This window comes from Stomoxys calcitrans, chromosome 5 (genome assembly GCF_963082655.1).
Source record: "Stomoxys calcitrans chromosome 5, idStoCalc2.1, whole genome shotgun sequence".
Taxonomy (NCBI): Eukaryota; Metazoa; Arthropoda; class Insecta; order Diptera; family Muscidae; genus Stomoxys; species Stomoxys calcitrans.
The window spans coordinates 38,600,584-38,628,228 of NC_081556.1; the positions used below are offsets into that span (position 1 = coordinate 38,600,584).

Below are 27,645 nucleotides of genomic sequence, written 5' to 3' on the forward strand. Positions count from 1 at the left end.
GAGGTTTGTGAGGCTCAAGAAGTCAAATCCGCGGATCAGTTTGTATGGGGGTTATTCAGTTTATAGACCGATCCGGATCATACTCGGCGTTGATGTTGGATGTCAGAAAGGAAGTCCTTGTTCAAATCTTCGGATGAAAACTGAGGCTTCTAGGGGCTCAAGAAATTAAATCCAGGTATCGGTTTGCATGGGGGCTATATCAGTTTATAGACCGATTCGAAGTATACTCGACACTTCTATTGGAAGGCCAAACCCAAGTTCTTGTGCCATATTTCAGCCAAATTGAATGAAAATAGAGGTCTCTAGAAGCTCAAGAAGTCAAAACTGGGGATCGATTTATATGGGGGCTATATCCAAATCTGAACGGATATGGCCCATTTACAATACTCAACGGCCTATATCAATAAGAAATATCTGTGAAAAATGTGAAGCGGAAAACTTTATTCGTTCGAATGATATCGAGTTTTAGACAGAGGGACAAAAGAATAGCCATTGCTAGATCAACTCAAAATTTCAAGGCGATCAAGAATATATATACTTTATAGAGCCTCAGGTCAATATTTCGAGGTGTTACAAACAGATTTTTTTTTGTCCTCCTAGGGAAAGAAAAAAATCAATTTTAATTTCAATTAAAAATTTTATTGGAATAAAAATCGTTTTCAATAAAAAATTATTTGGTTCAATCAATTTTTTATTAAATTGATTGAATTTTGAAGCCTTGACATTCTATATGACCGATGATGAGCTAATATGACCAAATGACGAAACGCCTCCCACAGTGATTGGCGTGTGTGGGGATCTCTGGCTTTCCTTTCCCATTGCCAAGAAATCTTCGGCCATTGAGCTTGTCTCGAAAGAGATACAAACAACAAATGCTTTGTACGTGGTCAACAAGTTTTCTTTGTCTGCACCCCAAGTCCTGCCAGCAAGTGACTTGAGGACCTTGTTTCTACTTTTGACTTTATCGCAAATTGCTGTGGCTGTGGAAAGAAAGTGTAAGAGCTTTCAAATGTGACGCCAAGTATTTTGGGACACTTGATGGACGGAGTCATTTCTCCATCGACCATCACAGTCAGCTTAGTATTCAGCTCACGCGTATTTGTAGTGAAGATTGTAGGTGAAGATATCTTCAAATTCTAGACGTTCAACCACCTATCGCAGATATTAACAATGGGTGGGCATGATGCCATGATCGTACAATCGTCCGCATATGATACGATCTCTATGCCGTCTGGAGGGGGTGGAATGGAGGATAGGTGGAGGTTAAACAGTGTCGGAGATATCATCCCACCTGGGGAACTCCCTGTTTCACTCTACGGTGCTTCGACTTCTTATCCCTAAATTCCATAAATGACTGGCGACCACACAGATAATTCGCGACCCATCGTTTCGGGCCTGGCTGGAGGGACGTGTTGGCGATGTCCTCAAATAATTTGACATGGCTGACCGTGTCGAATGCCTTCGATAGGTCCATCCTATCACATGGCCTGGGCTGATTGAAACCACGGCAAATGTGTGCGGTGATGGCATGCAAAGCTGTTGTTGTGCTTTGCAGTCTTCGAAATCCATGTTGATGCTCGGCGAATGGAAATTCTCCTACGCTGCGCGGGAGGAGTAATGCCTCAAGCGTCTTTGCTATTGGTGAGAGAAGGGAGATCTGTCTGTACGACTCCCCCAAACTCGGGTCCTTTCCCAGCTTCAGTAGCGGGATCACTCTGCCCATTTTCCAGACATCGGGAACTAAAAGAGTGTTCAAAGACAGGTTGAGGACAGTAGAAGGGTGTTCAACTCAAGGTGAATCCAGATTCTTCAACATCAATGTAGAGATTCCGTCGGGGCCCAACGCCTTAGATGATTTGGCGCCACGGATGACATTCGTAACTTCGTCCACGTTAAATTGTGATGGATGTCCATCGGCTCGGAGACCACCGATACGGCGAATGGCTCTCCTCCTTGCCATGTCACTCTCGGGATACACAATAAATTGACGGTTAAACAACCTGGCGCATCCCTTCCGATCAGTCACGGTTACTTCGCCAAAAGTGACTAAGGTACTGTCATCCCGTCTACCATGGTTCGAGAGTGACTTAACAGTAGACCACAGCCTAAACCGGTAACTAAGTTACATTGCTTCAAGTGTTCCAGCTACAAATTCCGCTAATGTTCGTTGATTACCGTTTATTTCCAGATACAGCTCGCTGATTCTGGGGTTAGTAGGGTCCATACAACGAATCCCATCATGCTCGTCTGCGAGTACCACTGCCTGCACCGGGAAATTGCGCCGCATTTGGGGTATTCGACTGGCTGTTATAAAGCGAGCGACTGCTGCGTTAATGATGTCTAGGAATTTCCTTTCGGCAACTAGCACATCCGAGGGGGTGGCAGTTCACTGAAGTGGGGATTGGTATACTCTCTGAAGCCAGCCCAATCGGATTTCTTCTGATTAATTAACGTCCGGCGCTCAGAGGTTATGAAGTTGGGTCGCCGGTCGATGGTGAGAATTATGGGGAGGTGGTCTGACCCCAAAGAGATGACGGCTTGCCAGGATACGTCACTCAGGAAATCAGGGGATGCAAAGGAAATTTCTGGCGAGCTGCTGCACCTCCTCGTAATCCAGAGAGTCCTGTAAACAGAGCAGGATTCGGCGGAAAGCAAGATAGCGTTCGAACGAATAGAGCAATTCAAATGAAATTTTGCAGAGAAGCTTGAAGAACAGGTCATTTAGGTATTCATTGGGATCATATCGATGCAGATTTCGGTATAGCTCTTTATAAACCGATACTTCTATTTTAATTAGGGAGCCCCAAGAAACTTTCGTGTTTAACCGATTTGGTTAACAATTTGAAAGTAAAATAAGCGTAAATTAGTCGCCCCGGTAGCCTAGTTGGTAGATTGCCGGGTTTGATACCCACCAAAGGCCGGGTCTGCACTACTGTGGACAACAATGGACTAAAATAGTCTTAGTGAGTCTATTTAGATAATAGACTGCGACTCCAGCCTAACTTAACTTTAGGCTATATTGATTCATACTTTTGAGTTCTTGAGGTCCTACGAGTTTCAATTAGCATTCAATTGGTACATGATGTCCTTCAAATTCCCCCACCAACTATCGGCTAAATCTATATATATATATATAAAAATCAATTGTTGTTTGTTTGTTTGTTCCGTATAGACTCAAAAACGGCTGGAACCGATTTTCTTTAAATGGTGCATAATGATCCCGTGGTGAAAATAGGTTAGTACATTTTTGATTTCTGAAGGGGGGGCGGACCCTCCCCCTTTCCCTAATTTTCAGGAACGCCAGATCTGGGAGATAGTTGATGCGATTTAAGCGAAATTTTGTGTGATCTCTTATAGTAACCCAAAAACAAAAATTTGGTATCCAAATTCCGGATGGGGTACCTAGGGGGACGCCCTAACCCAAAACCTACCAAATATATATATAGAACGATCACGACAATATGGGATTCAAATGAAAGGTATTTAAGATTAGAAAACCTATCTGACATTCAATTTTCGACCATCCCAACCCCCTCCCCTAAAAAACTTCCCTAAATCGGACATATTTACCGACCATGGCAATATGGGACTCAAATGAGAAGTATTTGCGAGTAGAATACGATTCTGACATCCAAATGTGGGACCAAGTTTCTGGGGTCCATCCTTTCCCCAAAACACCCCCAAATAGGACAAATCTACGACCATAGCAATATTGGGGCTCAAATGAAAGGTCTTTCGGAGTAAAGCTCGAATGTGATATCAATATTCGGGAAAAGTGTCTATGGCGCCACCTCACTCCCATGACACCACCGAAAAAGGGCGTATTTGCTGACCATTTCAATATGGGGAGGAAGAGGTATTTTAGAGTGGAACACGAATCTGATATATATTTTCAGGTCCAAGTCGCTGAGTGACCGCCCCATCTCCCAAACCGGACATGTTTGTAGATTATAGGACTCAAATGAAATTTAATTTGGTAGTAGACCACGAATGCCTTCGATAGGTCCAGTACCACGAGGACCGTCCTATCACATGGCCTGGGCTGTTTGAAGCCACGGCAAATGTGTGTGGTGATGGCATGCAAAGCTGTTGTTGTGCTTTGCAGTCTTCGAAACACATGCTGATGAAATTTAATTTGGAAGTAGACCACGAATCTGATATCAACATTCGGGACGACCCACCACCATAACAACCCCCAAATAGGACGTATTTGCTCACCATGACAATTTGGGCCTTAAAGAGAGTGGAGTTCGATATTGATAGTTTTTAGGGCCCATACCCGAAACCGGACATATTTGCTGACTTTGTCAATAAGAGGTTTAAATGAATGCTAATGGAGATTAGAAAACGAATTTGATATCCAATTTTGAAGCCAATGGTAATATGGGTTTCATATAAATGATGTCTCAGTGTAGAGCACGACGTTGATATACTTTCAGGGCTAAGTGGTTGGGGGGACCATCCCACTCCCCAAAACACCCCTTTATCGTACATATTTACCGACCGGGAGTAGAGCACGAAATTGATACCCACTTTCGGTACCAATGTTTTACCCTTAAACAGCAATTATTTACTGACCATCGCAATATGGGGCTGAAATAAAGGTATTTGGAAGTAGAATACGAATCTGATATATTGGGTTGCCCGAAAAGTAATTGCGGATTTTTTAAAAGAAAGTAAATGCATTTTTAATAAAACTTAGAATGAACTTTAATCAAATATACTTTTTTACACTCTTTTTTCTAGAGCAAGCTAAAAGTTACAGCTGATAACTGACAGAAGAAAGAATGCAATTACAGTGTCACAAGCTGTGAAAAAATTTGTCAACGCCGACTATATGAAAAATCCGCAATTACTTTTTGGGCAACCCATACAAATGTGAGACCATGTATTTTGCCCCAAAAAACCCTCCAAAGACTACAAATTGACCGACCATGGCAATATGTGGCTCAAATTTTAGATTAGAAAACGAATTTGATAACCAATTTTGGAGCTAAGTGTTTGGGGACGCCTCATCCAATAAACTCCCATTAAACCAATGGCAATATGGGGTTTAAATAAATGATATTTAAGAGTAGAGCACAATGCTAATTTTTTTTTTAGGGCTAAGTATTCGGAGACGGAGATATTGGGTTGCCCAAAAAGTAATTGCGGATTTTTCATATATATATATAGTCGGCGTTGACAAATTTTTTCACAGCTTGTGACTCTGTAATTGCATTCTTTCTTCTGTCAGTTACCAGCTGTTACTTTTAGCTTGCTTTAGAAAAAAAGTGTAAAAAAAGTATATTTGATTAAAGTTCATTCTAAGTTTTATTAAAAATGCATTTACTTTCTTTTAAAAAATCCGCAATTACTTTTTGGGCAACCCAATAATTTTGTACAATTTCTAATTCACATATTTCAACAAAAGTTTGAAAGAATTTCGTTTTTTTTTCAATTTAATTATAATCGATATTTTCTATGAAAATCAAATATAATCCCCCACATTGTACTGCAATTATGAGAGAATTTTCACTTGACTGCTATTTTATGCTGTTTGATTTTTAATTCATAACATTTTACTTGCTAATAATGCCTACAGATCAATATATGAATGTGTGTCAATGTGTGCGTGTGTCTGTGTGGCTGTGGGTATGAGTGTATGTTGACTTGTTTTAATTTAATTAAATATGCTAATAAATACCACCTCAAACGTTTGAAATGCAAGCAACGCAATTATCTGAATGGGCATGAGGTCTTAAAATGACGTCTGTTTCAGACGGACGGACAGAGAAGGGCACATGTTAACAAAAACTTAATTGACTATGACAAAAAGAATAATAAATTATGATTTTGTCTTGTTACTGTTTATTTTTTCCAAAAAAAAAAATTGATTTCATAGGGTGTGAAAAAGTCAAGTGATCAAATGCATCAGAATCCCCCAAATCTTAATAATGTAACAAGCAAAAAAGTGCTGAGGTTGTCCATGCTGGCAAACTGAAGGACATTGAGGAAGAAGAGACTATAGAATACCTTCTATGTGTGTATCCCGCACTAGCTGTCAGAAGGAGTTCGACTTTAGGTTCTCATTTCTTTGAGAACCTGTCTGATTTAGCGGATATGCACATTCGCAAGTTATTGGGCTTTTTAAAGCAATCTGGATGTTTCAACGGTAGGAACTAGAAGGCATCTTCCAGGAAGGCATCTTCCTAGAAGGCATCTTCCTAGAAGGCATCTTCCCAGAAGGCATCTTCCTAGAAGGCATCTTCCTAGAAGACATCTTCCTAGAAGGCAGCTTCCTAGAAGGCATCTTCCTAGAAGGCATCTTCCTAGAAGGCATCTTCCTAGAAGGCATCTTCCTAGAAGGCATCTTCCTAGAAGGCATCTTCCTAGAAGGCATCATCCTAGAAGACATCTTCCTAGAAGGCATCTTCCTAGAAGGCATCTTCCAAGAAGGCATCTTCCTAGAAGGCATCTTCCTAGAAGGCATCTTCCTAGAAGGCATCTTCCTTCTTCTGCTCCTATTGTATCACAATGGACGAAAACGTCTAAGTCTGATGGCAGACTGCCACTTAAACCTAACCCCAGGCCGGGCCGAATCTTGAGTACCCACTACCATAGATTATGCTAAAAATTTCCGGCATTCGGTATTTAAGGGGTCCTATATCAGTTATAGGTTGATTCGGATCATACTTGACACAGATGCTGGAGGTCGTAACAGAAGTCTTTGTGTTAAAAATTCAAAAATCAATTCGGGCATGGGTTTATATGGGGACTATATCAGTTTATGGGGGGCCACCGTAGCACCGCCTATGACGCTGAACACCTGGGTTCGATTCCTGGCGTGACCATCAAAAAAAATTTTCAGCGGCGGTTTTCCCCTCCTAATGCTGGCAACATTTGGGAGGTACAATGCCGTGTTAAAACTTCTGAACGTCTGGGTTCGAATCCTGGCGAGACCATCAGAAAAAATTTTCAGCGGTGGTTTTCCCCTCCTAACGCTGGCAACATTTGTAAGGTACAATGCCGTGTTAAAACTTCTAAACATCTGGGTTCGATTTCTGGCGTGACCATCAAAAAAAATTTTCAGCGGCGGTTTTCCCCTCCTAATGCTGGCAACATTTGGGAGGTACAATGCCGTGTTAAAACTTCTGAACATCTGGGTTCGATTCCTGGCGAGACCATCAGAAAAAAAATTTCAGCGGTGGTTTTCCCCTCCTAATGCTGGCAACATTTGTGAGGTACAATGCCGTGTTAAAACTTCTGAACATCTGAGTTCGAATCCTGGCGAAGCCATCAGAAAAAATTTTCAGCGGTGGTAACATTTGCGAGGTACAATGCCGTGTTAAAACTTCTGAACGTCAGGGTTCGATTCCTGGCGAAGCCATCAGAAAAAATTTTCAGCGGTCGTTTTCCCCTCCTAATGCTGGCAAGATTTGTGAGGTACAATGCCGTGTTAAAACTTCTGAACGTCTGGGTTCGAATCCTGGCGAGACTATCAGAAAAAATTGTCAGCGGTGGTTTTCCCCTCCTAATGCTGGCAACATTTGTGAGGTACAATGCCGTGTTTAAACTTCTCCCCAAAGGGCTCGGCTATAAAAGGAAGGCCCCTTATCATTAGTAGACCCCAATTCCTTAGAAGAATGTTCATGGGCAAATTTGCGTATCAGGTTATGGACCGATTCGGATCATAGTTAGCATGATTATTGGAAGCCATAGCAGAAGTCTTTGTGCCAAGCTTCAGCCAAATCGAAAGAAAACTGAGGTTTCTAGTGCCTCAGGTTTCTATGGGGGCTATTTCAGTATATAGATCGATCGGATCATACTCGGCTTTGATGTTGGAAGTCAGATTCCAAGTCTTTGTCCCAAATTTCAGTCAAATCGGAAGAAACTTGAGATCTCTAGGGGCTGAAAGTCAAGTCAAAACTGGGGATTGGTTAACATGGGGGCTATATCAAAATCTAAACCGATATGACCCATTTGCAATCCTCAACCACCTACATCGATAAGAAGTATCTGCGCAATCCAGGAATCGGTGTGTATGGGGGCTTTTTCAGTGTATAGACCGATTGGATCATACTCGACTTTGATGTTGGAAGTCAGAATCCAAGTCCTTGTGCCAAATTTCAGCCAAATCGGATGAAAATTAAGGCTCAAGAAGTCAAAATTGGGGATCGGTTTATATGGGGCTATATCAAAATCTAAACCGATATGACACATTTGCAATCCTCAACGACCTACATCGATAAGAAGTATCTGGGCAAAATTTCAAGAGGATATCTTTATTCATTCGAACGCCATCGTTAATTTGATAAACGGACGGACGGACGGATATGGCTAGATCGACTGTCGAATGTCAAGACGATCAAGAATATATATACTTTATAAGGACTCAGGTCAATAATTCGAGATGTTACAAACGGAATGACTATATTAGTATATCCCCCATCCTATGGTGGTGGGTATAAAAATCTAAAGCAACTCTTGTCAAAATTTAAATTTTGAAGGATTTTTGTCAAAATTTCATTGCAATACGAAACTAGCTGAACCGGGCCCAATCCGCTTCGCCTTCTTTTATATTATATGGAAAAACTTCTATGGGCGAACTTCTCACATATCAATGACTGCAGTCCGATTCAAGTTTAAGCTAAAAGCGAACGGCGTCTCGCACCTCTTTGGAGAGAAGTTTTACATGGCATAGTATCTCATAAATGTAGGAGGGGAAAACCACCGCCGAACATTTTTTCTGATGGTGTCGTCAGGATTAGAACCCAGGCGTTCAGCGTCATATGCATTGCGGTGGCCTCCATTCTTAAAAGACTTTATTTCAGCCTGATGTGCCCATGGGGAGTTTGAAAGAGGGAAGGTTCCCAGTGTAGTGCTTCGTGGGTTTAGTTGGTGGTTTGGACCCCCAGAAACGTGTTCCGGAAAGTGGGTATCAATTTCGTGCTCTACTCCCAAATACCTTTCATTTGAGCCACATATTGCCATGCTGGGTGCCCCAAATACTTGGTCCCACATTTGGATATCAGATTCGTATTCTACTACCAGATACCTTTTATTTGTGGCCCATATTGGGAAGGTCAGTATCAATATTGTTCTCTACTGCCCAATACCTTTCATTTGAGCCCCACATTTACATGGTCGGTAAATATGTCCGATTTAAGGGTGTTTTAGGGAGTTGGGTGCTCCCCCTAATTAGCCCTGAAAATAAATCAGCATAGTTCTCTACTCTCAAATATAATTTATATGAACCTTTCATTTGAACGCCTTATTGCAAAAGTCTGCAAATATGTCCGGTTTGAGGTATGGGCCCTAAAAACTATATCGAGTTCCGCTCTCATTAAGACCAAAATTGTCATGGTGCGCAAATACGCCCTATTAGGGGATGGTTATCGGGGTCGGAAGTCCCCTAAATAGTTGGTCACGAATGTTGTTATCAGATTCGTGGTCTAATCTCAAATACCTTCCATTTGAGCTCCATATTTCCATAGTCGGCAAATATGACCGGTTTGGGGGTGTTTTGGGGGATGGGGCGTGACTTGGCCTTGATAATATATATCAGATTCGTGTTCAACTCTAAAATCCCTCTTATTTTAGTCCCATATTGCAACGGTCAGCAAATAAGTCCAATTTGAGTGGTGTTATGGTCGTGGGGTGGCCCCATAGACTGTTTCCCGAATATTGATATCAAATTCGTGCTATACTCACAAATACCTCTCATTTGAGCCCCATATTGCTATGGTCGTAAATTTGTGTCCTTTGAGGAATGTTTTTGGGGACGGCCCCCCAAATACTTGGTCCCGCATTTGGATATCAGATTTGAGTTCTACACTCAATTCGATTCGAGTTCTACACTCAGAATATTTAAGCCCCATATTGCCATGGTGAGTAAAAAAGTCATGTTTAGGGGCTGTTTTGGGGAGATTGGACCCCCAGGAACTTGGTCCCACATGTGAATATCATATTCCTACCCTACTCGTAAATACCTTTCATTTGAGTCCAATATTGCCATCGTGGGTAAATATGTCCGGTGTTTTTGGGATTGGGGTGGTCCCTCAAACACTTGGTCCGACAAATGGATATCAGATACGTTTTCTTATCTTAAATACCTTTCATTTGAGTCCCATATTGTCGTGATTGGTCTATATATATATTTTATGGATTTTAGGATGGGGCGGCCCCTCAGGTACCCCATCCGAAATTTAGATTCCAAATTTTTGTTTCTAGGTTACTATAAAAGAGCTCACAAAATTTTGCTTAAATCACACCACCCATCTCAGAGATCTGGCGTTTCTGAAAATTAGGGTAAGGGGGAGGGTCCGCCCCTCTTCGGATATCAAAAAATGTAGTACCCTATTTTCACCACGGGAAAATTAAGCACCATCTTTGAAAACACACAAACAAACATACAAATAAACAAACCGACAAACAAACACAAATTGATTTTTATACAATTTTATAGGAAATTTTGTCAAAATTTCATTTCTATAAGAAATTTTGTCAAAATTTCATTTCTATAGGAAATTTTGTCAAAATTTCATATCTATAGGAAATTTTGTCAAAATTTCATATCTATAGGAAATTTTGTCAAAATTTCATTTCTATAGGAAATTTTGTCAAAATTTCATTTCTATAGGAAATTTTGTCAAAATTTCATTTCTATAGGAAATTTTGTCAAAATTTCATTTCTATAGGAAATTTTGTCAAAATTTCATTTCTATAGGAAATTTTGTCAAAATTTCATTTCTATAGGAAATTTTGTCAAAATTTCATTTATATAGGAAATTTTGTCAAAATTTCATTTCTATAGGAAATTTTGTCAAAATTTAATTTCTATAGGAAATTTTGTCAAAATTTCATTTCTATAGGAAATTTTGTCAAAATTTCATTTTATAAGAAATGTTGTCAAAATTTCATTTCTATAGGAAATTTTGTCAAAATTTCATTTCTATATGAAATTTTGTCAAAATTTCTTTCTATAGGAAATTTTGTCAAAATTTCATTTCTATAGGAAATTTTGTCAAAATTTCATTTCTATAGGGAAATTTTGTCAAAATTTCATTTCTATAGGAAATTTTGTCAAAATTTCATTTCTATAGGAAATTTTGTCAAAATTTCATTTCTATAGGAAATTTTTGTCAAAATTTCATTTCAATTGGAAATTTTGTCAAAATTTCATTTCTATAGGAAATTTTGTCAAATTTTAATTTTTATAGAAAATTTTGACAAAATTTCATTTCTATAGGAAATTTTGTCAAAATTTCATTTCTATAGGAAATTTTGTCAAAATTTCATTTCTATAGAAATTTTGTCAAAATTTCATTTCTATAGGAAATTTTGTCAAAATTTCATTTCTATAGGAAATTTTGTCAAAATTTCATTTCTATAGGAAATTTTGTCAAAATTTCATTTCTATAGGAAATTTTGTCAAAATTTATTTCTATAGGAAATTTTGTCAAAATTTCATTTCTATAGGAAATTTTGTCAAAATTTCATTTCTATAGGAAATTTTGTCAAAATTCATTTCTATAGGAAATTTTGTCAAAATTTCATTTCTATAGGAAATTTTGTCAAAATTTCATTTCTATAGGAAATTTTGTCAAAATTTCATTTCTATAGGGAATTTTGTCAAAATTTCATTTCTATAGGAAATTTTGTCAAAATTTCATTTCTATAGGAAATTTTGTCAAAATTTCATTTCTATAGAAATTTCGTCAAAATTTCATTTCTATAGGAAATTTTGTCAAAATTTCATTTCTATAGGAAATTTTGTCAAAATTTCATTTCTATAGGAAATTTTGTCAAAATTTCATTTCTATAGGAAATTTTGTCAAAATTTCATTTCTATAGGAAATTTTGTCAAAATTTCATTTCTATAGGAAATTTTGTCAAAATTTCATTCTATAGGAAATTTTGTCAAAATTTCATTTCTATAGGAAATTTTGTCAAAATTGCATTTCTATAGGAAATTTTGTCAAAATTTCATTTTATAAGAAATGTTGTCAAAAATTTCATTTCTATAGGAAATTTTGTCAAAATTTCATTTCTATATGAAATTTTGTCAAAATTTCTTTCTATAGGAAATTTTGTCAAAATTTCATTTCTATAGGAAATTTTGTCAAAATTCATTTCTATAGGAAATTTTGTCAAAATTTCATTTCTATAGGAAATTTTGTCAAAATTTCATATCTATAGGAAATTTTGTCAAAATTTCATTTCTATAGGAAATTTTGTCAAAATTTCATTTCTATAGGAAATTTTGACAAATTTCTTCTATAGGAAATTTTGTCAAAATTTCATTTTATAGGAAATTTTGTCAAAATTTCATTTCTATAGGAAATTTTGTCAAAATTTCATTTCTATAGGAAATTTTGTCAAAATTTCATTTCTATAGGAAATTTTGTCAAAATTTCATTTTCTATAGGAAATTTTGTCAAAATTTCATTTCTATAGGAAATTTTGTCAAAATTTCATTTCTATAGGAAATTTTGTCAAAATTTCATTTCTATAGGAAATTTTGTCAAAATTTCATTTCTATAGGAAATTTTGTCAAAATTTCTTTCTATAGGAAATTTTGTCAAAATTTCATTTCTATAGGAAATTTTGTCAAAATTTCATTTCTATAGGAAATTTTGTCAAAATTTCATTTCTATATGAAATTTTGTCAAAATTTCTTTCTATAGGAAATTTTGTCAAAATTTCATTTCTATAGGAAATTTTGTCAAAATTTCATTTCTATAGGAAATTTTGTCAAAATTTCATTTCTATAGGAAATTTTGTCAAAATTTCATTTCTATAGGAAATTTTGTCAAAATTTCATATCTATAGGAAATTTTGTCAAAATTTCATTTCTATAGGAAATTTTGTCAAAATTTCATTTCTATAGGAAATTTTGACAAAATTTCATTTCTATAGGAAATTTTGTCAAAATTTCATTTCTATAGGAAATTTTGTCAAAATTTCATTTCTATAGGAAATTTTGTCAAAATTTCATTTCTATAGGAAATTTTGTCAAAATTTCATTTCTATAAGGAAATTTTGTCAAAATTTCATTCCTATAGGAAATTTTGTCAAAAATTTCATTTCTATAGGAAATTTTGTCAAAATTTCATTTCTATAGGAAATTTTGTCAAATTCATTTCTATAGGAAATTTTGTCAAAATAATTTCTATAGGAAATTTTGTCAAAATTTCATTTCTATAGGAAATTTTGTCAAAATTTCATTTCTATATGAAATTTTGTCAAAATTTCTTTCTATAGGAAATTTTGTCAAAATTTCATTTCTATAGGAAATTTTGTCAAAATTTCATTTCTATAGGAAATTTTAATTTTTATAGAAAATTTTGACAAAATTTCATTTCTATAGGAAATTTTGTCAAAATTTCATTTCTATAGGAAATTTTGTCAAAATTTCATTTCTATAGGAAATTTTGTCAAAATTTCATTTCTATAGGAAATTTTGTCAAAATTTCATTTCTATAGGAAATTTTGTCAAAATTTCATTTCTATAGGAAATTTTGTCAAATTTCATTTCTATAGGAAATTTTGTCAAAATTTCATTTCTATAGGAAATTTGTCAAAATTTCATTTCTATAGGAAATTTTGTCAAAATTTCATTTCTATAGGAAATTTTGTCAAATTTCATTTCTATAGGAATTTTGTCAAAATTTCATTTCTATATGAAATTTTGTCAAAATTTCATTTCTATATGAAATTTTGTCAAAATTTCTTTCTATAGGAAATTTTGTCAAAATTTCATTTCTATAGGAAATTTTGTCAAAATTTCATTTCTATAGGAAATTTTGTTCAAAATTTCATTTCTATAGGAAATTTTGTCAAAATTCATTTCTATAGGAAATTTTGTCAAAATTTCATTTCTATAGGAAATTTTGTCAAAATTTCATTTCTATAGGAAATTTTGTCAAAATTTCATATCTATAGGAAATTTTGTCAAAATTTCATTTCTATAGGAAATTTTGTCAAAATTTCATTTCTATAGGAAATTTTGACATAATTTCATTTCTATAGGAAATTTTGTCAAATTTCATTTCTATAGGAAATTTTGTCAAAATTTCATTTCTATAGGAAATTTTGTCAAAATTTCATATCTATAGGAAATTTTGTCAAAATTTCATTTCTATAGAAATTTTGTCAAAATTTCATTTCTATAGGAAATTTTGACAAAATTTCATTTCTATAGGAAATTTTGTCAAATTTCATTTCTATAGGAAATTTTGTCAAAATTTCATTTCTATAGGAAATTTTGTCAAAATTTCATTTCTATAGGAAATTTTGTCAAAATTTCATTTCTATAGGAAATTTTTGTCAAAATTTCATTTCTATAGGAAATTTTGTCAAAATTTCATTTCTATAGGAAATTTTGTCAAATTTCATTTCTATAGGAAATTTTGTCAAAATTTCATTTCTATAGGAAATTTTGTCAAAATTTCATTTTATAAGAAATGTTGTCAAAATTTCATTTCTATAGGAAATTTTGTCAAAATTTCATTTCTATATGAAATTTTGTCAAATTTCTTTCTATAGGAAATTTTGTCAAAATTTCATTTCTATAGGAAATTTTGTCAAAATTTCATTTCTATAGGAAATTTTGTCAAAATTTCATTTCTATAGGAAATTTTGTCAAAATTTCATTTCTATAGGAAATTTTGTCAAAATTTCATTTCAATTGGAAATTTTGTCAAAATTTCATTTCTATAGGAAATTTTGTCAAATTTTAATTTTTATAGAAAATTTTGACAAAATTTCATTTCTATAGGAAATTTTGTCAAAATTTCATTTCTATAGGAAATTTTGTCAAAATTTCATTTCTATAGGAAATTTTGTCAAAATTTCATTTCTATAGGAAATTTTTGTCAAAATTTCATTTCTATAGGAAATTTTGTCAAAATTTCATTTCTATAGGAAATTTTGTCAAAATTTCATTTCTATAGGAAATTTTGTCAAAATTTCATTTCTATAGGAAATTTTGTCAAAATTTCATTTCTATAGGAAATTTTTGTCAAAATTTCATTTCTATAGGAATTTTGTCAAAATTTCATTTCTATAGGAAATTTTGTCAAAATTTCATTTCTATAGGAAATTTTGTCAAAATTTCATTTCTATAGGAAATTTTGTCAAAATTTCATTTCTATAGGAAATTTTGTCAAAATTTCATTTCTATAGGAAATTTTGTCAAAATTTCATTTCTATAGGAAATTTTTGTCAAAATTTCATTTCTATAGGAAATTTTGTCAAAATTTCATTTCTATAGGAAATTTGTCAAAATTTCATTTCTATAGGAAATTTTGTCAAAATTTCATTTCTATAGGAAATTTTGTCAAAATTTCATTTCTATATGAAATTTTGTCAAAATTTCTTTCTATAGGAAAATTTGTCAAAATTTCATTTCTATAGGAAATTTTGTCAAAATTTCATTTCTATAGGAAATTTTGTCAAAATTTCATTCCTATAGGAAATTTTGTCAAAATTTCATTTCTATAGGAAATTTTGTCAAAATTTCATTTCTATAGGAAATTTTGTCAAAATTTCATTTCTATAGGAAATTTTGTCAAAATTTCATTTCTATAGGAAATTTGTCAAAATTTAATTTCTATAGGAAATTTTGTCAAAATTTCATTTCTATAGGAAATTTTGTCAAAATTTCATTTCTATATGAAATTTTGTCAAAATTTCTTTCTATAGGAAATTTTGTCAAAATTCATTTCTATAGGAAATTTTGTCAAAATTTCATTTCTATAGGAAATTTTAATTTTTATTGAAAATTTTGACAAAATTCATTTCTATAGGAAATTTTGTCAAAATTTCATTTCTATAGGAAATTTTGTCAAAATTCATTTCTATAGGAAATTTTGTCAAAATTTCATTTCTATAGGAAATTTTGTCAAAATTTCATTTCTATAGGAAATTTTGTCAAAATTTCATTTCTATAGGAAATTTTGTCAAAATTTCATTTCTATAGGAAATTTTGTCAAAATTTCAATTTCTATATGAAATTTTGTCAAAATTTCTTTCTATAGGAAATTTTGTCAAAATTTCATTTCTATAGGAAATTTTGTCAAAATTTCATTTCTATAGGAAATTTTTGTCAAAATTTCATTTCTATAGGAAATTTTGTCAAAATTTCATTTCTATAGGAAATTTTGTCAAAATTCATTTCTATAGGAAATTTTGTCAAAATTTCATATCTATAGGAAATTTTGTCAAAATTTCATTTCTATAGGAAATTTTGTCAAATTTCATTTCTATAGAAATTTTGACAAAATTTCATTTCTATAGGAAATTTTGTCAAAATTTCATTTCTATTGGAAATTTTGTCAAAATTTCATTTCTATAGGAAATTTGTCAAAATATCATTTCTATAGGAAATTTTGTCAAAATTTCATTTCTATAGGAAATTTTGTCAAAATTTCATATCTATAGGAAATTTTGTCAAAATTTCATTTCTATAGGAAATTTTGTCAAAATTTCATTTCTATAGGAAATTTTGACAAAATTTCATTTCTATAGGAAATTTTGTCAAAATTTCATTTCTATAGGAAATTTTGTCAAAATTTCATTTCTATAGGAAAATTTTGTCAAAATTTCATTTCTATAGGAAATTTTGTCAAAATTTCATTTCTATAGGAAATTTTGTCAAAATTTCATTTCTATAGGAAATTTTGTCAAAATTTCATTTCTATAGGAAATTTTGTCAAAATTTCATTTCTATAGGAAATTTTGTCAAAATTTCATTTCTATAGGAAATTTTGTCAAAATTTCATTTCTATAGGAAATTTGTCAAAATTTAATTTCTATAGAAATTTTGTCAAAATTTCATTTCTATAGGAAATTTTGTCAAAATTTCATTTTATAAGAAATGTTGTCAAAATTTCATTTCTATAGGAAATTTTGTCAAAATTTCATTTCTATATGAAATTTTGTCAAAATTTCTTTCTATAGGAAATTTTGTCAAAATTTCATTTCTATAGGAAATTTTGTCAAAATTTCATTTCTATAGGAAATTTTGTCAAAAATTTCATTTCTATAGGAAATTTTGTCAAAATTTCATTTCTATAGGAAATTTTGTCAAAATTTCATTTCAACTGGAAATTTTTGTCAAAATTTCATTTCTATAGGAAATTTTGTCAAATTTTAATTTTTATAGAAAATTTTGACAAAATTTCATTTCTATAGGAAATTTTGTCAAAATTTCATTTCTATAGGAAATTTTGTCAAAATTTCATTTCTATAGGAAATTTTGTCAAAATTTCATTTCTATAGGAAATTTTGTCAAAATTTCATTTCTATAGGAAATTTTGTCAAAATTTCATTTCTATAGGAAATTTTGTCAAAATTTCATTTCTATAGGAAATTTTGTCAAAATTTCATTTCTATAGGAAATTTTGTCAAAATTTCATTTCTATAGGAAATTTTGTCAAAATTTCATTTCTATAGGAAATTTTGTCAAAATTTCATTTCTATAGGAAATTTTGTCAAAATTTCATTTCTATAGGAAATTTTGTCAAAATTTCATTTCTATAGGAAATTTTGTCAAAATTTCATTTCTATAGGAAATTTTGTCAAAATTTCATTTCTATAGGAAATTTTGTCAAAATTTCATTTCTATAGGAAATTTTGTCAAAATTTCATTTCTATAGGAAATTTTGTCAAAATTTCATTTCTATAGGAAATTTTGTCAAAATTTCATTTCTATAGGAAATTTTGTCAAAATTTCATTTCTATAGGAAATTTTGTCAAAATTTCATTTCTATAGGAAATTTTGTCAAAATTTCATTTCTATAGGAAATTTTGTCAAAATTTCATTTCTATAGGAAATTTTGTCAAAATTTCATTTCTATAGGAAATTTTGTCAAAATTTCATTTCTATAGGAAATTTTGTCAAAATTGCATTTCTATAGGAAATTTTGTCAAAATTTCATTTTATAAGAAATGTTGTCAAAATTTCATTTCTATAGGAAATTTTGTCAAATTTCATTTCTATATGAAATTTGGTCAAAATTTCTTTCTATAGGAAATTTTGTGTCAAAATTTCATTTCTATAGGAAATTTTGTCAAAATTTCATTTCTATAGGAAATTTTGTCAAAATTTCATTTCTATAGGAAATTTTGTCAAAATTTCATTTCTATAGGAAATTTTGTCAAAATTTCATTTCTATAGGAAATTTTGTCAAAATTTCATTTCTATAGGAAATTTTGTCAAAATTTCATTTCTATAGGAAATTTTGTCAAAATTTCATTTCTATAGGAAATTTTGTCAAAATTTCATTTCTATAGGAAATTTTGTCAAAATTTCATTTCTATAGGAAATTTTGTCAAAATTTCATTTCTATAGGAAATTTTGTCAAAATTTCATTTCTATAGGAAATTTTGTCAAAATTTCATTTCTATAGGAAATTTTGTCAAAATTTCATTTCTATAGGAAATTTTGTCAAAATTTCATTTCTATAGGAAATTTTGTCAAAATTTCATTTCTATAGGAAATTTTGTCAAAATTTCATTTCTATAGGAAATTTTGTCAAAATTTCATTTCTATAGGAAATTTTGTCAAAATTTCATTTCTATAGGAAATTTTGTCAAAATTTCATTTCTATAGGAAATTTTGTCAAAATTTCATTTCTATAGGAAATTTTGTCAAAATTTCATTTCTATAGGAAATTTTGTCAAAATTTCATTTCTATAGGAAATTTTGTCAAAATTTCATTTCTATAGGAAATTTTGTCAAAATTTCATTTCTATAGGAAATTTTGTCAAAATTTCATTTCTATAGGAAATTTTGTCAAAATTTCATTTCTATAGGAAATTTTGTCAAAATTTCATTTCTATAGGAAATTTTGTCAAAATTTCATTTCTATTGGAAATTTTGTCAAAATTTCATTTCTATAGGAAATTTTGTCAAAATTTCAGTTCTAAAGGAAATTTTGTCAAGATTTCACTTCGTTAGGAAATTTTGTCAAAATCTCATTTCTATAGGAAATTTTGTCAAAATTTCTTTCTATAGGACATTTTGTCAAAATATCATTTCTATAGGATTTGTCAAAATTTCATTTCGATAGAAAACTGGCCGAAAGGGCCCGCTGCGCTCCCCTTTATTAAACTCTCTAATGCCTTATTAGGGTGGGGGCACATCACCCTTAATGTGGATATCGAATTCGTGCCACTGTACCCCTTGTCCGCTAACGCCTGCGTTCGAATTCTGGCGAGAACATTGGAAAACAATTTAAAGCGGTGCTTATTCCCTCTTAATGCTGGCAAAAATACTCCTACTCTTTTGGGTCTTATATTTCCACTTTGGTAAATATTTCCTATTTACCGGGTATTTCGGGATGGGATGGCCCCCAAGACACTTGGCCCTTAAAGCAAATCTAAGCTTCGGGCTCCACTTTCAAACACATTTTATATGAGCCCCTTATTTGTATGATCGGTAAATAAGTTCAGTTTGAGGGTTGAGTGGACCCCAGGGTCTTCGTCAAACTCATGGCTCTTCGTTTTTTTTTTTCTCTCTCAAGCACCTTTCGTTTTAACCCTATGTTGTCGTCATTGCTCTATATATCCATTTTCCGAGTTTTGTGTGGCCCCCTAGGCACCCGACCCCAACAATAAAAACCTTGTTTTGTTTTAGGTAACTGTAAGAGTGCCAAAAAATTTCGAACAAATTGCATTACCAATCTCCGAGATCTGGTGTTTTTGAAAATTAGGCTAATGAGAAGTGCTTTTTAGGGGAGGGATGGCACCTCAGACATTCCGACTCAAATATCGATATTTATTTGAGCCCCTTATTGCCATGGTCGGTAAATGTGAACCGTTTGGAAGGTGTTTTGGGATGGGGCGCCCACCGACACTTTGCCCTGAAATTAGATATCAAATTCGATCTTTACTCATTAATACCATTCATTCGAGCTCTATATTACCATAGTCAGAAATGAAGTTCAGTTCAGGAGGTTACTTGAGGGCGTACCCCCAAACACTCGGCTATCTGAGCCAACCGTCAATATCTCTGATTTAAAGGGAACATCTAGCATCAGCAACACACACAATGCATGTAATCTTTTTGGGACAAAGCGGACTGAGAATGAAGCTTGGTTAGCTTCGAAATCGCGATCTATGTAGCCTGCCCAATGCATTAATCGCAATCACATTTTGCCAAAAACTTTTTAAAAAAGGGGTTTTTATTTTACTTTCTATTTTAAATAGAAACAAAATCGAAGCCTATATTGGTTTCAGTTGGACAAATAAATCCAACAACAAAACTTTGTTTCTTTACGAAATTTGGTACAAATTTCGTTTTTATAAGAAATTTTGTCTAAATTTCATTTTCATAGGAAATTTTGACGAAATTTTATTTTTTTAGGAATATTTTAACAGAATCTTATTTTTATGGAAATCTTTTAACAAAATCTCATTCATATAGAATATTTTTTCAAAGTAAAAATTTGTCAAAATTTCATTTCTATTCGGTGAATATTCATAAAATTTAGTTTCTATTGGTATTTTGTCAACTCTTCTTTATTGCAACCTTTGTGCTCTACTTCCTATTGCATATAATTTTATCTCCATTTAAAAACGCCCCAGCAAACACTTGAAAGTATATGTATGTATGTATGTACTACCTCTCCCTGCCACCGCTATAGTCCCCTTGAGTTTATCTCTTATTGTAACGCGTGTAATCGCCGAAATTGCACTAAAACACCAATCACACACGTAATCATCCGTTAAGACCATACACACACACACACACACACAGACACACACGTGCAGCTTGGTGTTGCTGTCGGCGGCGGTATGGGTAAAATGACTAAATGAATTAAAAAGGGCCAATTACTTTCTCATCCATCTTTTTGCTCTCCAGAGAATTCATTGGTGCATTGTTACACTCTCACAAACAAATATTGCATTTGGTCACTTTGAAGTTTCTGTTTTTTTTTTTGAAGAATTAAAAATAAGAGAGTGAGATTGGGGATGTTTGTGAATTTAGAAGTATTTTGGCTTGTGTGAAATTTTTGAGGGTTGCTCTGTTAATGGGAGCAATATTGCTCCCAATGGAATTGTCGTAAGTCTGTAGGTGGATGGTGCTTTTTAGACATTTCTCACATGATTAAAGTTATTTATTGTGAAATGTGTGTTTTTTTCAAAATTGTGCTTAAGTGAACATAACGAATTTTCAGACAGAAAATTTGACAAAGTTTCCTATAGAAATGAAATTGACAATAAAAAGAAATCGTGAGAATATAACCAAAACAAACAAAATTTTGACAAAATTTGACAATAGTTAGGTTAGGTTTAAGTGTCAGTCTGCCATCAGACTCACTTAGACGTTTTCGTCCATTGTGATACCACAGAAACAGAAGAAGGAAGAAGCCTTCTAGTTCCTACCGTTGAACCATCCATATAGCCTTAAAAAGCCCAATAACTTGCGAATGTTCATATCCGCTAAATCAGACAGGTTCTCAAACGAAATGACAACCTAAAGTGAAACTCTTTCTGACTGCTAGTGCACACACAGAAGGTGTTCTATAGTCTCTTCTTCCCCGATGTCTCTACATCTTCTGCAAAAGTCGTTGCTAGCAACCTTCAGTCTGTCAGCATGTTTTCCGATTAGACAGTGACCTGTCATGACGGACACCATGACTGAGACGTCTGTTCTAGCCAATGACAGCAAAGCAGTATAACTCTTAAAGTCTAGATTGCTCACAGCCCCCTCTTTGTGACCATCTATCATTCGTTGCCCTTCGAGCTTGGTCCTGAAGACTTAGCTTACATGTCGCTAGAGGCATACCCACAGATTCCAGTATCCCTGGAATGTGTACTGTAGTTCCTAGTCTCGCAAGCTCGTCTGCTTTAGAATTCCCCGGGATATCTCAGTGGCCCGGCACCCAGAACAGCTGAATTTTGAACTGTTCAGCCATCTCGTTGAGACATCTACTACAGCCGAGGGTGGTTTTTGTGTTCAGAAATACATTTTCCAGGGATTTAATGGCTGCCTGTCTCTCTGAGAAGATATATATGCCAAACGTCATAATGACATTATATCTTAGCCATTCCACCACTTCCTTAATTGCAAGGATCTCTGCTTGATACACACTGCAGTGGTCGGGTAAACTCTTCGATATCACCAGTTCTAGATCTTTAGAGTACACCCCAAAGCCCACCTGGTCGTTTAGTTTGGAACCATCTGTTAGCAGGAATATCGTACTTCCAATCGCTTCTATCAGGAATAGTGGTACAGTACATTTGATCAAAAAGCGTCTCAGGTAGATGTAATCCACACTGCCTGGAACATCGGATATTGTATCAAGGATGGCACGGTGTCCATAGCCGCCACATGACCAATGAGAAAGCTCCCTTAACCTCACTGCAGTGGTCGCTGCAATTTGGGTAGCCACAATGTCCAGAGGCATAAGATGAAGCCTTAAATTCAGTGCATCAGATGGTGTCGTCCTCAGTGCGGCTGTGATGCACAAGTAAGCCATCCTTTGGATCCGAATATATATTAAACAGTAGGTGGACTTTGGAGCGCCGTCCACCAGACCACAACACCATATAGCAATAAAGGTCTGACAACTGCAGTATATACCCAATGCATGACGTGCAGTGTAAACCTTCAATTTTTGCCCAGGCTCTCTTGCAGGTGTATAGGGCAAGAGTGGCATTGCTTGCCCTTTCCAAAATGTTGGATTTGAAGTTCAATTTCCTGTCCAGCAAAACATCCAGGTATTCTGTGCTGTCTGTAAATGGAACATTCTCTCCACCCAAGGAGACAGGTTCCACTGTAGGCAACATGTATCTCCTGCTGAAAAGAACTACCGAAAGTTGTCGGATTTATACCCAGACAACTTTCGGTAGCCCATTGCGCTGTTGCACGTAGAGCTTTCTGAAGCATATCTCTTAGAGTGCCGGCAAACTTTCCCCTAACCGCAATTGCCACGTCATCTGCATACGCGACCACTTTTACGCCGTTTTCTTCCAGAGACAATAATATATTGTTAATGTCTATATTCCAAAGTAGAGTAGACAGTACACCTCCTTGAGGAGTTCCTCTGCTGACCCATCTTTTTAGATCCACAGATCCCAAACCTGCCGTAATGCATCTTCTTACGGTAGAGTTGATGCCTAGAAACTCCAACTACTTCATGATTGACGTCGGTTTTACATTATTGAAAGCACCTTCAATGTCGGAGAGAACTCTCTATGTAGCCGACTAGGTCGTGACGGGCTGTTTCAGTGGATTTACCTTTATTATATGCATGCTGCAGCCGCGACAGGCAATCTTCAGGGATCTTTGCCCTAAGATATGTTGCTATCAACCTCTCAAGAGTCTTCAGCATAAAGGATGACAGACTAATAGGACGAAAGTGTGGTGTGGGTTATCCTGCTTTCGCAATGAAGTTGACTTTCGTGTCCCTACATCCCACAAGTATATATGACAAGCAGAGTTTATCTCCCTAAGCCTGGGAACCAGTCTATCAGACGCAGCTTGTAATTCATCCGGTGATACATCATCAGGGCCTGGCGACTTAAAGGAGTCGAAACTTCTTACCGCGTAAGCATTTTCTGCTCAGACAAAATTTCCCTAATGGCCTCCGACGAATGCATATCAGTGACAACCTCTTCTGGCGCCACGTTGTCCGTTGGAAAACTTACCGGGAAATGTTTATCAACGAGTAGTTATAGAGTTTCCTCACTAGACATTGTCCATACATTCTCCGACTTCTGGATATACCCCAACGTAATAGGTTTAGAGGACAGAATCTTCCATAGCCTAGAGGCCTCAAATGTATCCTCCACGGAGCTGCAGAATTCTACCCAGGATTTGTTCTGAGCCTTCTAAGCTCGCCCTTATATTTTTTTAGCTCAGCCTTATAGATGTCTCAATCGTGTGGTGCTCTTGTGGCTTTTGCTCTGTTGAAAAGTTTTCTGCAGTCCTTCCTAAGACCAACCAGCTCTGGGGTCCACCATGGCGGTCGCTGTTTGCCCCTTGGCTTGGCACTAGGGCATGCTGACGCAAGCGAGTCATTCAGGGCCTACGGGAACCGCATGAACAATATGTATATATCCTCCGTAGTTTCCACTTCCTTTTCTAGTCTAGAAGGGATAGTGGTGCAGAATTTGTGCCGAAATTTATGCCAATCCGCCTTGACAAAAAGTTTGACAATAGTTCCCATAAAAATGAAATTTTAACAAAATTTCCCATATAAATAACATTTTAACAAAATTTTCTATAAAATATTTTTTCATCGTTTCTTTTCTACCTTTTTTCCTTTCAGGTTTGGTTCCAAAATCGACGGGCCAAATTTCGAAAACAAGAACGACATTCTATACATATCAATCGTACAACGTCTTCGTATTGAGATAATTTTATACAAATGATGAAAACTATAAAAACGAAACTTTATATTGTACTCATATACGATTAAGTAATGATTTTATGGTATTTTATAATTTTAAGTGATATACATTGTTTTACAGTGTAGCAATAATAAATGTATAATTGATTTAATTTTATTTGAATGTATTGAAACAAGTTTGTATAGGTACGTATATTAATTTAAAGTCGCACAGTACTATAGTTCCCCATTCCTTGGGCAAGACATATCAAAAACATCGTTACTTAATGGGAGGGAGAGTTAAGGAAATATTTTGTGAATTTAAACCTTCATCAAGCTCGGTGGTGCTCTTGTCAGGGCCACCTATTTAAATTTGGACTTGGTCCCCTGCAGTAAAGCAGACTTTTGAATTTTTTCTGTGAGACTGGGACTTTTTTAATTCTGAGCTTAAAAAATAAAAAAAAAGTTTTAAAAGAAAAAAAAAACTGAAAAAAATCTTATAGCTTCATGAACGATACATCCGGGACCTCTAGGATACAGAGGATTCTAGCCTTCACACCTGGTGCGATAAGATCATTCAAAGAAATTACGGACAATGTATAGTCAGAAAACACTACAAATTTGCCATTATATGCATTGTTCGAGTATTATCGAGGAATTTGTGACTAAGTTACGATACCTTAGAGTTATCCCGATTTAAGACCCATTTAAATCACCAGATCCCCAAGTATCACCCGTTGAATTGCCAACTGTGTTCGATAGACTGGTTCCCTAGTTTAGGTAGACATCCATACTATGCTTGAATTGGCATTTTGTATATACAGCGGTCAAAAAAAGTATTCATCATTCAATGTTTTTTTTTTTAATAAGTCTACAAAAGACAATTGGAATAAAAACATATTAAACTAATGATGCAGTAGTGCTTGTGTGATATATATGTACACAATTTCATTGTTTTTAAAGAAAAAAATAGTATTTATTGGAACAAAAAGGGCCATTTTACAGCTGAACACAAAAAATTAAACAAAAAAAGTATTCATCATTGCAAAAAAACAAAAAAATAAATAACATAATTTAAAAAAATTAATACTTTGTTATTCGACCACCGCGTCTTATAACTTCTTTTAAACGGTTAGACATCGATTGGACTAATTTAGAGGTTATATTTTGGTCTATATTAGTCCATTCCTCCATTATCACCTGTTGCATTTGACTCTTGCTCGAAAAATTGCGCGTTCTCAATTTGCGTTCGAGATGTTCCCAAAGATGTTCAATTGGGTTCAAGTCGGGACTTTGAGGAGGAGTTTTAATGACTTTGGGGCAGTTATACAGCATCCACATCTTGGTATTTAAAGCAGAATGTTTGGGGTCATTATCTTGATAATATTGAAAGTTATTAACAAGCCCAAGTTTTACAGCACTATCTTTTAAATTCCTCTTTAAAATGTCAATGTAATACTTATGATCCATTACTCCATTAATAATTTCAAGATTTCCCGCTCCTGAAGCCGCCATACACCCCCAAACCATTAAACCACCTCCACCATGTTTTACAGTAGCAACTGTGTTTCGTTCTTCAAGCTCTGTATTTGGTTTTCTGTACACTATGACCTTTCCATCGCACCCAAAAAGATTAAACTTGCTCTCGTATGCAAAAATGACTGTTTTCCAAAATGATTCGGGCTGTTTTACATACATTTTTGCGAAGTTTAGCCTTTTCACTCGGTTTATTTTATTTATAAAGGGCTTCTTACGTGCAGTTCTTCCTCTGTAACTATGCCTTTTGAGTGTATTTTGAATTGTTTGTGTAGTAACTTCCTTCCCTAAATATTCCATAGTGTTTTTACGAAGAATGGTCGCATTTGTCTTCGGAGTTTTCTGAACTTGCCGCACTAGCCAACGCACATCTCCAACTGAAAGTGCTTTTGGTCGACCAGATCTTGGTTTATTGTCAACAGTTTTCGTTTCTGTCCACTTTCTGATGATGGATTGTATAGTAGATCGTGGTCTATTTAATATTTCACTGATAGTTTTTTGAGTTAAACCATTCCTGTGGTGTTTTATTATCAAAACTTTTACCTCATCAGAAACCTCGTTTTGCTTACGACCCATTTTGACAAAAACTATATTTTCAATGAAATTAAATATTTGCTGTCAAGGGCAAAGCCTCCTTTACTAAATAAAACAGAAAAGGGGGATTCCCAAATAATATTTGAATTTGACTTTGATGATAGCACATCAATGATGAATACTTTTTTTGTTCTGTTTTTGGTGTTATTATATAAAATTGAATTTTTTGCGCTAATTAAATTTATTTTTTGAATTTATTTTAAAACATATTACGAAAAATAAACTATTGCATAAAACTGCATTATTTGTTTACTTTAAATTTTCTTCAATTACCCAAAATAAGTGAATTTATTATCAATTTTGCTAATGATGAATACTTTTTTTGACCGCTGTAGGTAGCTGTTGGAGGGAAGGGCATTTGGGTAATTTTTATTCCAAAAGCAGGGAAACCGCACGAAAAGAAAGCAAACCCTACAAAAAACCAGCCTCCTTGTGGGATATCTTTTAGGGTGTCCAAGATATTCGACTAACAAAAATTTTTGGTTTTGAAATTTTCTTAGAGGTTGGCAAAGGCATTTCAAATCAAAAAATGTGAAAAAAGAACATTTTTGACAGAACATTCACTGTGGAATGTTTTCACAAAACATTGTTTCTTTATTGTAGAAACCATAAAAAGAGCGTTTTTTATACCCTCCACCATAAGATGGGGGGTATACTAATTTCGTCATTCTGATTGTAACTACTCGAAATATTCATCTGAGACCCCATAAAGTATATATTTTCTTGATCGTCGTGAAATTTTATGTCGATCTAGCCATGTCCGTCCGTCTGTCCGTCCGTCTGTCTGTCGAAAGCACGCTAACTTCCGAAGGAGTAAAGCTAGCCGCTTGAAATTTTGCACAAATACTTCTTATTAGTGTAGGTCGGTTGGTATTGTAAATGAGCCATATCGGTCCATGTTTTGATATAGCTGCCATATAAACCGATCTTGGGTCTTGACTTCTTGAGCCTCTAGAGTGCGCAATTCTTATCTGATTGGAATGAAATTTTGCACAACGTGTTTTGTTACGATGTCCAACAACTGTGCCAAGTATGGTTCAAATCGGTCCATAACCTTATATAGCTGTCATATAAACCGATCTGGGGTCTTGACTTCTTGAACCTCTAGAGTGCGCAATTCTTATCCGATTGGAATGAAATTTTGCACGTGTTTTGTAGCGATATACAACAACTGTGCCAAGTATGGTTC

General features: G+C 34.0%; 1 protein-coding gene across 1 annotated transcript in view; it reads left to right on the forward strand.

Annotated features, from left to right (window-relative positions):
* LOC106082407 (homeobox ARX homolog alr-1) overlaps window positions 1-24,502 on the forward strand; it is a 42,206-nt gene extending 17,704 nt beyond the window's left edge. Inside the window, exon 3 of the mRNA XM_013244894.2 lies at window positions 24,267-24,502. Within this exon, the coding sequence (XP_013100348.2) occupies window positions 24,267-24,350 (84 nt within the window). The 3' untranslated portion in view covers window positions 24,351-24,502. The remainder of the gene's footprint in view (window positions 1-24,266) is intronic.
* The last annotated feature ends 3,143 nt before the right edge of the window (window positions 24,503-27,645 follow it).